This window comes from Brassica oleracea, chromosome C5 (genome assembly GCF_000695525.1).
Source record: "Brassica oleracea var. oleracea cultivar TO1000 chromosome C5, BOL, whole genome shotgun sequence".
NCBI classification, from domain to species: domain Eukaryota; kingdom Viridiplantae; phylum Streptophyta; class Magnoliopsida; order Brassicales; family Brassicaceae; genus Brassica; species Brassica oleracea.
In genome coordinates this window covers 38,192,651-38,208,929 of record NC_027752.1, presented here as the reverse complement: position 1 = coordinate 38,208,929, position 16,279 = coordinate 38,192,651, and the positions used below count along the sequence as shown (strand labels likewise).

The 16,279-nt window shown below is 39.4% G+C and overlaps 3 protein-coding genes across 8 annotated transcripts; all 3 read right to left on the bottom strand.

Moving 5' to 3' along the window:
• Positions 1–637: 637 nt before the first annotated feature.
• LOC106293372 (translocase of chloroplast 120, chloroplastic-like) lies at positions 638–5,304 on the bottom strand. The gene is made up of 4 exons (XM_013729050.1): positions 5,211–5,304; positions 4,473–4,877; positions 958–4,255; positions 638–869 (listed from the first exon to the last, which is right to left on the bottom strand). The coding sequence occupies exons 1-3, from the start codon at positions 5,273–5,275 to the stop codon at positions 1,027–1,029; spliced, it is 3,699 nt and encodes a 1,232-aa protein (XP_013584504.1). The 5' UTR covers positions 5,276–5,304; the 3' UTR covers positions 638–869; positions 958–1,026.
• Positions 5,305–5,665: 361 nt separating this feature from the next.
• On the bottom strand, positions 5,666–10,954 carry LOC106295309 (kinesin-13A-like). 6 transcript variants are annotated; one of them, XM_013731169.1, is made up of 14 exons: positions 10,761–10,954; positions 10,615–10,691; positions 10,305–10,529; positions 9,519–9,725; positions 9,021–9,194; positions 8,799–8,900; positions 8,570–8,647; positions 8,320–8,401; positions 8,066–8,228; positions 7,517–7,846; positions 7,111–7,329; positions 6,272–7,028; positions 6,099–6,164; positions 5,666–6,024 (listed from the first exon to the last, which is right to left on the bottom strand). In XM_013731169.1, exons 3-14 carry the CDS (start codon positions 10,470–10,472, stop codon positions 5,839–5,841), a joined length of 2,532 nt encoding a protein of 843 aa, XP_013586623.1. In that variant the 5' UTR covers positions 10,473–10,529; positions 10,615–10,691; positions 10,761–10,954; the 3' UTR covers positions 5,666–5,838. The 6 variants fall into 6 exon arrangements, with proteins under 6 accessions (XP_013586623.1, XP_013586625.1, XP_013586624.1 ...); XM_013731171.1 differs by having other exon boundaries at positions 10,305–10,515; XM_013731170.1 differs by having other exon boundaries at positions 10,615–10,682; positions 10,761–10,950.
• A 1,795-nt stretch (positions 10,955–12,749) lies between these two features.
• Positions 12,750–14,075, bottom strand: LOC106294010 (translationally-controlled tumor protein homolog). The gene is made up of 4 exons (XM_013729627.1): positions 13,989–14,075; positions 13,466–13,539; positions 13,090–13,376; positions 12,750–13,001 (listed from the first exon to the last, which is right to left on the bottom strand). The coding sequence occupies exons 1-4, from the start codon at positions 14,014–14,016 to the stop codon at positions 12,884–12,886; spliced, it is 507 nt and encodes a 168-aa protein (XP_013585081.1). The 5' UTR covers positions 14,017–14,075; the 3' UTR covers positions 12,750–12,883.
• Positions 14,076–16,279: the final 2,204 nt, after the last annotated feature.

Sequence of the window (16,279 nt, the reverse complement as noted above, 5' to 3'; positions counted from 1 at the left end):
TCAAAACATGTTTCTTTACAAGTTGTAAGACAGCAAGTGATCTAGATGACTCCTTATTTGCTCCAGTTGACCCTGTGCTCCTTTCTCGACAAGTTCCTTTACAATTTGAACATATGAGACTTCATACTCTTGCAGCCCAACAATGTAAACTTCTTGCCTACCATCTTCTCCCATTAAAAGCTTCCTACTCAACAATGTTAGACAACTCAAAACATGCATTGATAACTTTCACATAGATAATCTCTTCCGTTAAGAACTGGCAAATCCAAACGGTATTTCCACACCAAGCTTTTATAATGACAACAAGACCAAAGCTACCACATCTCGCTGCTAACAAGAGCAAATTGTGTAACAGAAGTCTCGCAGATGGATTGCATGAGCACCAAACCAATGGATTTGGTGGGACTCAACGTGACAATGTGAGATTCGCAGTAACAGTATCAACAACAGAATCTTTTGATTTGAGGGAAAGACGCATAATACGAACTGGCGCAAAAAAAGTTACCAGCAACTTTGACTTTCCAAAGCAGCTTACAATAGATGCTTGACAACATTAAAAGACGTTTAGCAGATGATAAGGACCTACAAAACTCCCTTTAAAAGCCTTGAATTACGGCTAGCCCAGAGGGTGATGATGGGTGTCTTAAAATCAACAAGTAGATTGCAGCATAATTTTAACAAGCTTTATGAAAAATCCAGAGGTAGACATGAACAGAAAGCCATACAAAGGTTTTGAAAAGAGAATAAAACCACCACTACGCTTAAATTAGACAAGGAACGAACAAGTGTTCTGGCTATGTAAAGAAAACAGAGGCCTCCTCCAACAATTTGTTCTTAAAGTTTTCAACCCAAAGGGCACACCAAGGTTCCTGCTCAAAAACCAAAAGCCACATCAGCAATCAATAAAGAGGGTTTACAGCAAATGGAATAAGAAAGCAAAAGCAGATAGATTAGTACCTTTTCAACTCTCAATCTAGGATGTTCTTGTAGTAAGTGAATTGAAACCCGAAGTGTTATTCATTATTGTCAATACTCCATTTGCTGAGGGGAATAATAACTAAGTAGCTTCTTGAACAGAGGAACAAATGCGACCATTGCAAGTTGGAGCTGCTCAGAGCTGTTTACGCGGACGCTTACTTGCCCTGTCCCTCTGTTGTTCAGATTAGCACGCGCAATTAGATTAGATGAACGTCCTATGGGCACTTGGGACTGTATATTCCCTCCGATAGCAAGATCCCCATGCCAATCCATCACAGAAAGTCCTAGAGTAGATAAAAACCTACCAAGCGGATAATCTTTATCTCTCAACTGAGCTTCTAAACTACCCCCATAAGCAACATCTCCTCGACTAGTCATTGCCCCTCCACACATAACCATTCTGAACCTTTTATTAGCAATCAACTTATCCTCAACTTTCAGACCCGCAGACACCGAATCACCCAAGAGCGTTACAGAGAGACCAGCTGCAGCTTTGTGTTTCCTAAAATTGTTAAATCTGGTATCACTTCTTACAGTGTAAGCCAATTCCTTCCCAGCATTTTGCATCTCGAAACCTAGGGAGGTTGATCTGCCCTCTCCATGTTTAACCGAGCTGGCCATTTCCAGCTGCACATTTGCATCTTTCTTGTCCTTTGTAACTTGCCCCGAGAAAGATATCGGTATCTTTTCTTTAACAACAAAAAGTCGTTCTGCATTGACACCTTCATAGCCAACATCATGATCCCACCCCTGAGTTTCCAGGACTGGCCTAACAAGCCACTGATTGGAGGAATCAAGGGACCGGTACCTGTGAGTAGGATTGTCAGAGTCGAACGATGCAGGTAGAGACAAATCTGGCATGGGAACTGGAACAGAAGCAGGTTCACTTCTCTCCTCTTCCACATTTTCACTATGCCCGTTAGCAAATTCTTTAATCTCGGCAGCAAATTTCTTCAACATCTTACGTCTCTTTCTTTCCTCTTTCATCTGCTTCTTCAGAAATAGCGTCTCCCGGTACTCCATCTCATCAAGATATTGCTTCTTCTGAGATTTACTAAGCCTCGCCATCTCAGATTTAGTCAATCGCTTAAAAGGAGGAAGCTGATCGTACTCTGATTCTTCGTCAGAACCTGATGACTCGTCCAAATCATCTTCATCTTCTTCATCACCATACTGCTCTTCAGGAAGTTTGGCTTGCGGTCTTGATTGCAGAAACGATGAGAGGAGAAGTGGCAGTGGTGGAGCCTTGGATCGAGCTACAAATGGTCTCCCTGGAGTATTATTATCTTGTAATTTCAGAAGAGCATTTGCTTCTGCTAGAATCTTGGACGCAAATGAGAGTAACAGCAAATGAGGCTTCCACACTTGGCCATTTGGTAAGACTCTCTGACCTGCCCGATTTGTCCTGCAAGCAGAGTGGTTCTCAACTAGAGACACAGGGTTCATGAGCCTCATATCTCCAGCAGCTTGGCGAATGGCCTGCTGAATGACATGGGAACGTTGTGTTACAAACATGTCATAGCTAGAAGCAGTGCCATTTGGACCATCTGGTGGAGCAGAAGCGGCATGAGTCAAACCCACAATGGCATTAAACCATATTGATGGTCCAAAAACATCAGTGATGGTGCGCAAGAGAGGCGTGTCACCAGAATCTCTGCTTTGCATATCCAGCCTATCAAGATATAATACGATATCCGGTGGATTTTTCTTGATGAAAGCCTTAACAGACTTCAACATTTTCTCATTCTTGTGTTGATCAGACCATGATGGTAAGAGACCTGGAGTGTCAATCACCCGAACCTTAATTCCCTGAACAAAACCCTCAACCTCCTGAACCCTCTTTGTCCCCATCTGGAATGCATCCGTACAGATCTTCACTTCATCAAAAATAGAATTAATCGTAGCACTCTTACCAACACCACTTTTACCGAGCACCATAACTGTACAAGAAAAATCAAGTGGATCCTGTCCAGCTGCCTCAAGTTGTTCTGCCATGGAACTTGCTCGATCAAAACTAAAGGCACCCACACGGCTTCCGTTTCTCCCCCTCAACTGCTCAGCCAATCCAAGCCTATACAAAACTTGAGCAACAACAACGTTATGTGGAGTTTGCCCTAATCTATGTGAAAGCCTCAAAAACTTGACCCTGATCAACTGGAGCTTCTCACGGGTCTCATCATGCTCATCGGTCTCGGCAGTGGTAGGGTCTTCTGCCTGCTCAGACTGATTCTGAGACGCATTGCCATTTACACGAGGCTGATGAGGAACACGTGGGGTGGGTTCCAAAAGAGGAGCATCCCGCCCAAGGCCTGCTGGGCGAGCAGGACTTATAGACTCTGTTGGTGAAACAGAATTTGCTACCTCAGATTTTCTTTCCAAATGTGGGCTTTCCTTAATCTCTGGACTTATATTCACTCTGCTGCCTTGCTGCTTCTCAAATTCCTTATTAGGTTGAGAAGTATGTTCAACCCCAAGTCCTCCATTACTGTTTTGAGCTGGATCATGTTCTCTACTGATGTGACCTTCACTCTCTCCATTTTCCTCGGAACTAGATTTCTCCAATGGAGATGAGGTCCCAGCGCAATCTACTTCAATACTATCATTCAAGGATTTCTCACCCGAAGCTACCTGAATGCTATCACCTGAAGCACATTTAACAGTGTTGTATTCGGCAACAGTCTCACCATTTCTTTGTGCCCCAGACTCATTCTCAAAGCAATCCTTATCTGCTCCTTCACGTTTCCCAGCCTCTTGTTCTGTTTCCATACCAGCTGATACATCAACATTTTGCTCCCTGTTTTCCTCTTCAGTACCATCATTCCTTGTTTCCTCGATCACTTCAGCCACCAGCTGTTTCTTCTCAGGCGAGACGATTCCATTTTCAGAAAAGGAACTTGTAACTTTCTCGTTCACATGCTCTGCACCTGATTCCCCCTCATCCCCATTCATTTTGGAAGTCACAAAACCTGGTGCAGCCTCTCCCTCAGTTATATGTTGCAGGTTTGTCTCACCATGGGTCTCTCCACTAACCTTGGAATCTTTCACTTCCTTGTCATTGCTATTCTCTTCTTCCAGATCATCCATGGAATGTTCAGGAGTTGCCTTTGAAGGTAAATCCTCGTGCAACCCATCATCGGCTTGGAAACCGTCAATAGCTTCCACAAAGACCTCATCATAGGTATCCCTTGCATCAACATCAGAAACCAGTAATGTACTGTTCTCTACTTGGTCATGGATGATTCTATCGTCTCCAAGCTTCTTCTCTTCCTTCTCTGACCTGCTCAGAAGCATAACCAAAACGAAATCACCAATCATTGCACCAACCAAACAAAAAGACTTAAGCTTTGATATAAATTCCAACAACCCTAACAATAAAATAGAGTAGAAACAAAACAACAGCTCAGGATTATCACCACAAACTATAGAGTACTCGTCTATTTTCAAAGATATACATACAAGAAGAACTCATTGAAAATGAAACCCTAAAAGCTTACCCGAAAGAGAGGAGAACAGCTTTCTTCTCAGGGGAGACAATTCCATTTTCAGAAAAAGAAAGTGTAGCAGTGTCGCTGACATTCTCTGCACCTGCTTCCCCTTCATCACCATTCATTTGGGAAGTCACAAAACCTGTTGCAGCCTCTCCCGTAGTTATATGTTGCAGGTTTGCCTCACCATGGCTCTCTCCATTAACCTCTGGCACTTTCACTTCCTCTGAAGGTAAATCCTCGTGTAACCCATCATCGGCTTGAAAAGATTCAGGCTTTGAACTGTCGATAGCTTCCTCAAAGACCTCATCTTCGGTATCCCTCGCATCAACATCAGAAACCACCAATTCAATTCTCTCTACTTGCTCATCGCTGTTTCTATCGTCTGCAAGCTTCTGCTCTTCCATATCTGACCTGTTCACAACCATTAAAAAAAAAGGCTAAACCTTTGATATAAATTCAACAACCCAAACAATAAAAATAGAGCACAAACAAAACACTAGCTCAGGACTATCGCAAACAAACTTAATAGTTCCATAAAGATCTGAGCTGTTCACGATCATAAACACAAACGAAATCACGAATCACTGCTCCAACCAATCAATCTAAATAGAGCAGACGAGCCAAACGAAAATATCGGAAACAAAACCCTAGCTCAGGACTATCGAAATCGCACGTATATTTGATCATAAAATTAAATAAAAATACAAGGAGAATTCATCGAAAATGAAACCCCTAAAAGCTTACACAAAGAGCGAGGAGAGCAGCAATGGCGGAAAGTGTTTACCTAGATCTGAGAAATATCTTTTCATACGCCTTTTACTCGCCTGCGACAGTGCGACTACGACGGGAAGGTGGAGGAGATAAGAGCTATCGTTGGACGGTGGATATCCGTTTGGGTTTAAGCATCGGACGGTGCAGATCGAGTCTTGTTTATGCAAATGGCATGTCACGTGACAAACGTGAGGTGGGCCAAGGCCTTTTAGTTGGGCTTTTTGTGTTCACGACACGAGCGGTACTATTTTTGGAGCTATTCCCCAGTCTTTCTAGACGGCAAAGAATAAAGTATTAGCTAATTAAGAATCTGACTTTTTCTTAGTTGCATAACATGGTTTACTTAATTAGTTATAATTACATTGTAAATGGTTATATTCTTCTTTTTTCAGTTGACTGAGAAAAGAGTTTCACATTTCATTGTACAGTAAACACAAATTGTATAATTTTATGATAAGAGAGAAATGAAATATATATATTCCCAAATTCACCAACACAATGGACATTTTTTTCTTCTTCATCCCATTGTGTCCCAAGCAACTTTCACACTTCACAAACACCACACACAATCGTTTTTTTTTTGTTTCCTTTCTTGTACCAACTACCGAGGAGGAAATCTCTTACGGCTAAGTATTTCTTGTTCCTTGAGACGGTGTTGGAACCGAGCAAGCCTGGCTTGGAGACTCACAAGCCCCGCTGCTTTCCTCGACAAGACAAAGCTCAGTTGCGTTACATAGTTTTCTATCATGCTTCCTGGTTTGTCCACCTCCGCTAAAAGCTTCATCTCCTGAGTAAGATTATGAAAAGTTTAACAGAGAGATAATAATCTACAATCGCAGTCACTTGTTTACGTTTACTTACCTCGCGAACAATCTCCATTGTATCCTCTATTTCTTTTCTGTGTGCTGTAATCAGAGCTTCCTCTTCCTGAAATAGTCATGCGGTAACTATTAGTAAAAGTTTTTCTACCATTGCTTGCAAACCAATCTCACAGGTTCATCTCATGTTTATAGATGTTTAAGTGAGTATTTTACCTCAAGCAGTGCATCAATGTTTTCATCAAGCGAAGAGTCGGTTTCATATTGTCTTGAAACAGTTTCACTTGTGTTCTGCCTGAAGTTTGTAAAGGTAGGGATGTCTGACGACCTGACCTCTCTTTTAGACAAGTTTTGTGGTCTGTCTGGTTTTTCTTCCCGCAGCCCTTTCCCACGAGGTGGTGACACTTTCTTGGCTTTCTCTTCACGGTCTGAAGTTTCTTGGGGATATGAAGACAAGTTTTGTGGTGGTCTATCTGGTTTCTCTTCCCGCAACACTTTCCCACGAGGTGGAGACACTTTCTCTTCACGGTCTGAAGTTTCTTTGGCATATGAAGACAAGTTTTGTGGTGGTCTATCCGGTTTTTCTTCCCGCAGCCCTTTCCCACGAGGTGGCGACACTTTCTTGGCTTTATCTTCGCGGTCTGAAGTTTCTTGAGGATATGAAGACAGGTGGTTCCTCTGACTATTGGAGCCACCAAAAGCATTGTTCGTCTCTGATCTACTCTTGTCCATTGAGATTGATGGGATTCCACTTTCCTCTCGATAATTTGTAGGTTGTCTGAAGTCAATACCTGAAGCAGTGTAGTTATCCTTCTCGACCCTCCTCCCGGTTTCCTGAACATTCACTACCTGTGGTGGCTCAAAGATATCTTCTACATCATTTGAGCCCAACAGAGAATCCTTATTAACAGGAGGCATTGAGTTTGCAGTTAGATCTTTCTTGCTATTTCCACTTTTAGATAGACTTTTGACCCTGTTGATTTGGTAAACAACAAACAGGTTAAGAAAAGCTGAGAATTAGTTTCAAGAGAGGCTATAGTTTCCACAAAATATACCGATCAGCATATCTTAGTGTATTGAGGGTATGTTCACACGATCCTACACTCGGAGAGATGCAAGAGATCATCACCGTTCTTGAGTTTCCAACAAATGAGTCACGGAGCACTTCAGTTAATTTGCTTCCACGGAATGGTATATGTAGCTGGTCATTGTCCAGTGCACGTATACATTCCTTGAGAGCCAAAAGACTCTTATTGATTTCTGCGCCTTCAAACCTAAGCGAAGACCACCGTGAAAACAAAAACATTAGATCAGGAGAGTGGTGGTCCTAAAGTAAAAGGATAGCGAGATAGTGCCACTCCATCAATACCCACAAGTCCAAAAGAGGCACAGAAACTAATCTACGCATTAGTGGTAGGTCAGTACTCAACCACAGGGGTAAAGAGCATCCTCATTCCTCACCTTGTCTGTCGGTCATTGTCTGTGGTGTCTGCACCTCTTTCACTGCCAGCAAGATCAATGAAAGAAATCTTCCCAACAACTTTCCCAGGCAATTCAGTGGCATCATTATTTTTACGTCTGGTTTGTTTTACCTCAACATGCTTCTTTACAACAAGCTGTAAGATAGCATGTGATCTAGAAGATTCCTCATTTGCTCCAGTTGAACCTGTGCTCCTTTCAGCATTTCCTTTGTCGATAAGTTCCTTTACAATTTGAACATCTGAGACTTCGTACTCTTGCAGCCCAACAATGCAAACTTGTTGTCTACCATCTTCTCGCATTAAAAGCTTCCTGCTCGACAATAACTAAATAATTTAGACAACGCAAAACATACATTGGTAAGAGTGGACAACAATGAGAGTATGGAGTATGAAATGATGAAAATGCAATATTTATAATTTAATTACATCTTTTTGGGGGTCAGATAATTTAATGACATCAAAACAACAATCACTAGCTAGAATATGCCTGGTCAATGTAAATGCCAAAAGAAAAAGAAAGAACACTAACTTTCTCTCACTGAGAAGATCGAACAGCTTTCCACCATATATCTCAAAATAACTGAGCCACAATTTAAACTTCTGATTGCTGTATACTGGTTGACGCAACAGCCTCATTAAATCTTCGACAGCGCGTATGGGTAGTGGTTTCATTGTGTATGTCTTACCACTACCTGAATAAGGTAAGACATCATCAGGGCAATGAAAGCATGAAAAAGCTATTATCATCTAATATTTTAGAATCAAATTAATGCCACTGCATACCTGTTTGACCATATGCAAAACATGTAGCTTTAGTTCTCTGGAAAATAATGGGAATTATCGGCTCAATTGTGGCCCTATACACCTGTTCAAAGGAACAACAAACGACTTCTAAGTATCCATTCATCAAAAATCATCTGGACTGTAAAAGTGGGGAAACCGCATGCTGATCTAAATTAATGGTCAATAATGTATGTCGATCTTGAAAAAAATCTATGACAGCCCAATAACCTTGAATTATATATTAAGTTACCTCGTCATTTGAAACATCCTCATCTAGAACAGCATCAAAGCAGAACTCATGCCTCTCCACATAAGCAGTCAAATCCACCTGCACCAACAAGATTATGTTTCGTTCAATATCAGACAAGAAAATATTAAATGAAGATAACATGTAACCTTTAATAGCAGGATGCCATCGTTCAGTTGTTCAACTGAATCATGGATGCCATTTTTATCTTCAATGAAGAATACACACAAACCTTCAGCTTGGGCTCATGGACAGTCAAAGAATTATCAGATACCGTCACGACATCATCCTCCTTTCTAGCTGTTTCTTTCTTATTTAGGGGTCTTTTCCTTACCTAAAGAATCAAGACACCCAAAAACAACGGTTTCCTCAGTGACCCCTAGTCATAATGAACGCTACTTATAAAGCAAGCAAGTAGTAAAGAAACAGGTCAGTGGTCAAGTGAATGGCTTACCACTACTTTAATCTTGGCTACACTGTTATTCTCTTTTTCACTCTTAGGCAATGAGCCCAAAGGTTCAGCATCTGTTTGTTGCTGACGATTAGTTGGAAAATTAAAACCTTCTTCAAATTCTTTATCCACACTAGGCATGAAAGGTGACGGCTCAAAGGGTTCGGCACTCACATGCTGTAACAAGAAAGGAAAATGACATATTACAAAAGCAATGAATTGATAACTTTCACATAGATAATTTCTTTCTTTAAGAACTAGCAAATTCAAGTGGCAGTTACAAACAGAAGCTTCTCTAACAAAAGCTAACACATCTCGCTCAATCGTTTCAAGCAACAAGTGCAAATGTTGTGTAACAGAGTCTCGCATATGGATTTCATAAGCACCCAGCCAATTGATTAGGTGGGACTCAATGTAAGATTGGCAGTACCAGTATTAATAACATAATCTAATGGGCTTAACCATGAAAATTCTCTGTACTAGTTATTCTTCCAACCATACCTCAGATAGCAGCTCTGTGTCATCCATAGCATGAAGATCCATTAACCCAGCTCCAAAATCACCTCTGAAGTCGGGTGAAAAAAATCCTTCGGAAGAAGGCATAGCTGCTGTTGGTGTATATGATTCAGAGGACTCCCCGTTAAGATTAAGATTTCGCATTAGTTTGAACAGCCTTTGATTTTCTTCAGCAGTCTGCGCTCCATAACCCTAGCAGATACAGCAAAAACAACACAAAGAAGCCTTCAAATTCCCCAACACCGTTCATAAAAATAAAAAAACAAGAGGCAAGCACAAAAGTTTTTATATAAAAGAAATTTTACCAAACGAAAGAGAAAGTACAAACGTCCCCTAAAACAAAGTCTAACAAGATAAGCACTATTTCCCACTGAACTACGAGACATACATACAAGAGAGCGTATACAACTCTCCTGGCAGCGAGAGAGAGTTCAGTTTCCTTGAAGGAAGAAGAATAAGAGAATGTGTTCACACTCGCACAGTTTTTCAAACACTAATCAATGATCTTCGTGGAATAAAAGTTACAGACTCGCACAATTCACATGGATGGTCAACAATATTTCAAACTCTCCTTAAGATACATTATGACTAATATCCATAAAAGGAAACAATCCTTCATTCAGCAAAAGCAAAGCTCTAACTATTTTGCTTTTGTGCATCTAATACAAAAAAAAAAGTGTCATCCTTTCTACCAGCCCGAAGAGTAGATTGTCTCCTGAGAACTAAAGGCATGCAAGTGATTGAAAGAGAATGTAATGGAAAGCAAAGAACCTGCATGAGAAGGCTAGGGAGATGACGCTGATCATTGCCTCCGGTGGGAGAGGCCAGATGCTGCAAGCCAGCGGATTGGAGCCAGCGTGCCATGACAGCATCTCCAGCGTCATTAGCGGGTCCCGCATCGTAAAGAGCAGTCGCAGCAGCGGCGTTGGTGTGCTGCATCTGGCCGCGCTGCGATCTTCTTTGAGGAGCCAACTTGAGAGATCTGTTAGAACAACTCTTCGATCATCCAAACCAAAACCAAAATCAGATATACCAAACCGAAATTAAAATATTTCTGATTTTCAATCGTAAGGAAACTCACAGATGCGGAGAGGATTCGGATTCAAACGCAAGAACATGAACGCGAGGTAGCAAACTCGTTATCACTTCCTTTGAAATCTGAAATTTGCATCAGAAGAAGAAGAAGAAGATCGAATCAAAAGAAGATAAAACGTAAGTAACGATTACCAGATGGAACACGCAACGTTCGGATAAGAGAGATCTGCGAAATTTGAATTTTTTTCCCCCAAAGATACAATCAGATCCGAGACTCAGAACAAAAGAAAACCCTAAGCGAGAGAGAGAGAGAGAGAGAGAGAGAGAGAGCTTTGTTCAAAATTTTCGTCTTTGTATTCCGTTTATGGCCGTAAGCGACGTTAGGCGGAGAGAGAGGCGTTGAAGTAAGATATTACAAACACAAATTTACAATAATAACATTACATACCAGGTCCTTTAACTTTAGATATTTTTGCCGATTTGTCCTCTTTTTTTGTTAATGTTACTATCTAGTACACATTTTAATATGTGAAACAAGCTAGTCGATCCACATTCCACACGATCTGAATATTTGCAAAGTATATATGCTCAGTCTGATAATGTTGTTATACATAGTTTTTTTTTTTTATATCATGATAACGACATATACACCATTGTAAAAGTTTTCAAAACAATTCTTGAACTATATATGTATTTAACCAAAGTGCATAAAACTGATAAGATAATGAAGGATATGTGTATTTAAAGATTCCAGCTACTCTATGATATTTAAGGATATTGGCTTGGAGCATAGCACAAAGAGAGATGATGATTTGAATATATATATCCGAGGACAATGACATGAGTTTTCCTTCTACTTTTTTTTGTTCCTCGACATGACGGCCACAACTTTTGTATATGCTAATGATTTAATCTTATAAAGGCATCCGCAATGAAAATCCTTAATGGGAGTCGTTAGAAAAAAAAATAATTAAATAATCAGTGGACTCCACCAAAAGCTAAGTATTTAATCCTTAAAACTCATAAATAAAAATTCTTTCTTAGTGAATCCTTGCACTATTTGCGGTCTCCACGACTACGTGGCGGCCCGTGAATGATCGTCTTTTTTTTTTTTTTTAAATACAAAATATCCAAGATTAATCCGAAATGTCCTTGTCGCTAATGACTCCAATGAGTCTCATCGTTGGGCATGCTCTAATCCCTAATATCAATTTACCTTTTTATATTTTATTATTCTTTGCTGGTCCATATGATCTTCTGTAAACCATTATTCAAGTCTCTTGTGTTTTTATTTAAAATATTTGAAATGTTTAGACGTAATTAAGGATGTGTGTGTGTTAAAGCCATCATATATATAATCCAATATAGTATACGAGTGCAAGAATATTCGAAAGTAGAGAGGTGGGGCAACAAAAGCTTGTGGGTTACTTCCTTTTGAATCAAAAAAGTTTTTGCTTTTGCCTAAAGCATTATGTTCTCTAAGTAAAAATAATAAACAGTACGAAAGGAGTTTTGTGCAACTTTTCATCATCGTTTACGGGTTAACAAGTGACCATGTGAGCTAATTATAAGACTTTTAGCTAAAAACCGAAATGAAACAGGACAAGCGTTAAGAGAGATAAGTACATTAATTAGAGGGTTGGAGCAACGTCAAACGGACCAAATCACGTTTCCTTTTACTTGAAACACAAGACGTACCAACACATTCTGTCTGGTTGTCCTCTCCTCCCCACACATCTAACATAAATTTATATATATACAAATCATCTTGTTGAGAAGTTCACGCAGCTTAAAAAATTGATTTTCTATACAGTTAAAATGTATGTAAAATAGCCAACGCTTCCTTAATTTACGGCTTTGTCATCGAAGTAGTTTGCACCAATGTTCTTATACATTTTTTTTTGACATCATGTTCTTATACATGTATGTGATTTGTTTCACAGCTTAGTCGAAAACCATGAGGACAGAACTCTAACAGATAGATTCCACACGTGTGATGATGATGTCTATACCACTTTTCTTTTACTTTTAAAAAGGGTTTCTAGAGAAATAAAAGCGTTTACTATCACGGAAAAGTTTACCCAAGTTATTATTATACATGCACCATTAGAGATCTGTATCAAATTTGTTTGAATCCTTGCCTAGAGTTTCAGGATAAGTTTAGTAAAGCAAACCACAAAATTCAATTAATAGTAAATGATATAAATCAAGGAGAAGAGAAGCAAACTTGTGGTAGGTAATTTTAATAGAACACAAAACACGGAACAAAATAAAGTGGCTGCGACCGACACAGTAACCTGACGAGAGCTTCTAACTCAGCACTTGACCTCCTTCAAACCATGTCCAAAGTACAAAAATGTTGGGTTAGTTGCACCCTCCTTGTAGTAAGCAAAGACCAAAGTGCTGTCATCATGCATCCCCTCCCCAACAAAGCTGTACATTGTATCAAAAACATAACATAAACTGTCATCTTGTAAGGGAAAAGATGATTGGATTCAGGACAAAAAATAAAAAAACTCACAATTGGAAGTCATTGAGCTTGGGGAGCAAGAACTTGGTAGCTCCCTCAATACCCTTCTTGAAGGCTGCTTGATCTTCCTCGTTGAGCTTTGGTGTCAAAAGCTTGATGTACTTTTTAATATAGGCGATGAAACCCTTCTTATCATAAGTCGGCTGCTCCTGAAGTCTGAAGGTGTCCACAATGTCAACAACCTTTTGAGTCGTGTCATCAACACCCTCGTCCTCACCACCTTCTTCGGCAGAGGGATTGGCACCAATGTTCACATCCACAGCTCCAACGGTAGTCCACTGGACATTTAAATTTTTAAAAATTTATCAGAACAAAATGCTTGCGAACTTTGAGATGTAATAAAGGGTTTGAGATAGGTACAACAGACCTTTCCTTCAACTTCCCAAAGAATACCATTCTCAATCTCCTTGTAAGGGAAAGAATCAGACAGAAGTTCATCACCTGAAAAAAAAAATTAATAAAATAAAAATCTCAGTAATTATTCATATCGTGTCGCCAAAACTGGTTAAAATTATATTGAAAAAAAAAACAAAACTTGTCAAGATAATCGTACTAACTATCGAAACAATCAAATAAAATTTAAAACCCTAACGGGATATTAACATATATATACAGTTTTTTTTTACATATATATATATACAGTTATACACTAATCAATCAATCATAGATATAAGCAACTAAACGATAAATTCAAAAAAAAAACTATGCTTATCGCTAAAAGAATTGACGCGGAGAGGAGCAAATTTGACGAAAAATCATAAGAAGCGATCACATGACTAACAAGATACCAGTTCCATGCAAAGAAAAAAGGTCGAAATCGACTCGCACGATAGAATGATACAAAAGATGCTACGGGATTGAAGACGAGAGTAAAGAATGAATGAGCTTACCGGTGAGAAGATCTTGGTACACCAACATTGTCGCTTATTGTTTTTTTTCTTTCTTCTAATTCTCTTTCTCCGAATAAAAGAATGCTAGACGCAGCAAAGATGGGATTAAAACGAGGACGTAATAAGTTTGTTATTTATAGTCGATGGTTTCCGATGGACAACAGGAAATTTAAAAAATAGGAAATTACCATTTTAGGTTATTTCCTTTTTCTGTCTTATATGTTTAATAAAAAAAAAAAAAAAAAAAAAAAAAGGTTATTTCCTTTCTCTTAAAAGAAATAAGGAAAATATATTAGCCCCGTGAGAGCTTTACGGGTCTGGTTCGTGTGGGGGATCCGAGAGTTGGGTTACGTATATAAATAAGGATCCGATTTTTTATTCGGGTCGGATATTTCTTTCCCTAAAGATAGAGTTATCTGCTCATTGTCATGACAATTTTTATTTGGTTCTTTTGATGTTTGTTTGGTCCCAGTAACCTGGAACTCTGACTAAAGGTTCAATTCCTCCTGCTATGTTACTCTGTTGTCATTGTGAAGCTATATATGTTGATAATCCCTTTTTACAATTTCTATCTCTGTGATATGTTGATGATAAGACAAGACAAAAGGGTTGTACGAGGATATGATCATCTTCAAGGTCACATACCTCATTAGCTATATAAGTTCTGTACAGACCCTTTTCAAAGGAGATGTCATCTTGACAGGTAATTAAAAGTTTCCCATCTTCAAGATTCTGGTCACTGAACCAAAAAACTTGTAACATTGGATACGACTTGATTTTCACTATACCTATAGAGAACAATCAAGATACTAGGTTAATTAGTGTTGTAAAGAAAGTTATTGGGAGATCTCTAAGATCGACCCAAATCCAAGATTAAGATAAACATTTAGGAACTAGGTTTAGTCATCTCTAAACATGTACATACTGTAATCTATTCTCCATGAGAGTCAAGTATACTTCTCCAATATCAGAGCATATGATTCTTTGACCTAATTTTTTTTCTCTCTTTCGATATCTACTACTACATCACCGTGCTCCTCAAAAATAAAGAAGCATGGCGGATATTATTTCCACTTTAACATCATCAACAACTCCTGCTATTCTATAGAGCCAGTTTGAAGATTTGACTTGAAGACTGCGTTCTCAAGCAATTCATCATCCACTTCTACAAGAGCCAACACACTACTTACTTCTACTCAAGCAATCGGGCTTCATAAAGTCATCGCTTCTTCTTTAAAACCACGCCTTTGTTTTTATTCATGAAAACAAAGCCGCCGCTTACACACTGCTTTACTATTCAAGATAACTCCGCTGCACAAGCCGTTGTAGTTTCCAAACTTGAACAGCCATGCGATTGTTCAGATCTCTTAGAAACACAAAGAGTTATAAGAACAACTTTTCTTATTAGCTTTAGAAACTACTCAAAACTAAAGCTCTCAATATGTTTCACTTAGATTATATGGAACACCTCTCCATTAGACCTATATTTATATGAAAGACAATTCCCTTTAACATGTGGGATATGGAAAACACAAACATAACCTAAATAGAAACTTCCTTTTCGTATTTCTAGGTTTCCTTATTGTGTTTATCTTAACATATTAAAAATCTAATAATATGTTAAGTTTCCACAAGCTTGGAATTATCCAACATTCACCCCCTTAATTCCAACTTGAATTAGGGAGATCAATTTCTTGAACTCCGATTAAGCTCCTCATTTGCTTGAACATAATCCTTGCTAATGGCTTGGTAAGGATGTCGGCCTTCTACTCAACACCCGGCACATGCTCCACTTCGATATGCCCGTTCTCCACACACTCACGAATGAAGTGATACTTCTTGAGTACATGCTTACTCCTTCCATGGAAAACTGGATTCTTGGTTAGAGCAATGGCTGATTTGTTGTCGATCCTAAGCTTGACCTTCTCGCATTCTTTGCTTAGTATCTCACTCAACAATTCCTTGATCCATATAGCTTGCTTCGCTGCTTCTGTTGCTGCCATGAATTCTGCTTCGCATGATGACAATGCAACCGTCTGCTGCTTCTGCGACGTCCAAGTAATCAGTGATGAACCGTAGTAGAATGCATGTCCTGACGTGCTCCTCCCGTCATCGAGATCAATGTTGTGACTGCTGTCACTATAACCAACGACACTCCTTGACCCATCTCTCTTGAAGAACAGACCGTAGTTTGTTGTTCCTTTCACATATCGCAATATGTGTTTGATGGCTTGTCCGTGAGAGTCTCTCGGATTGTGCATGTATCTGCTAAGAACACCTACTGCGTAACA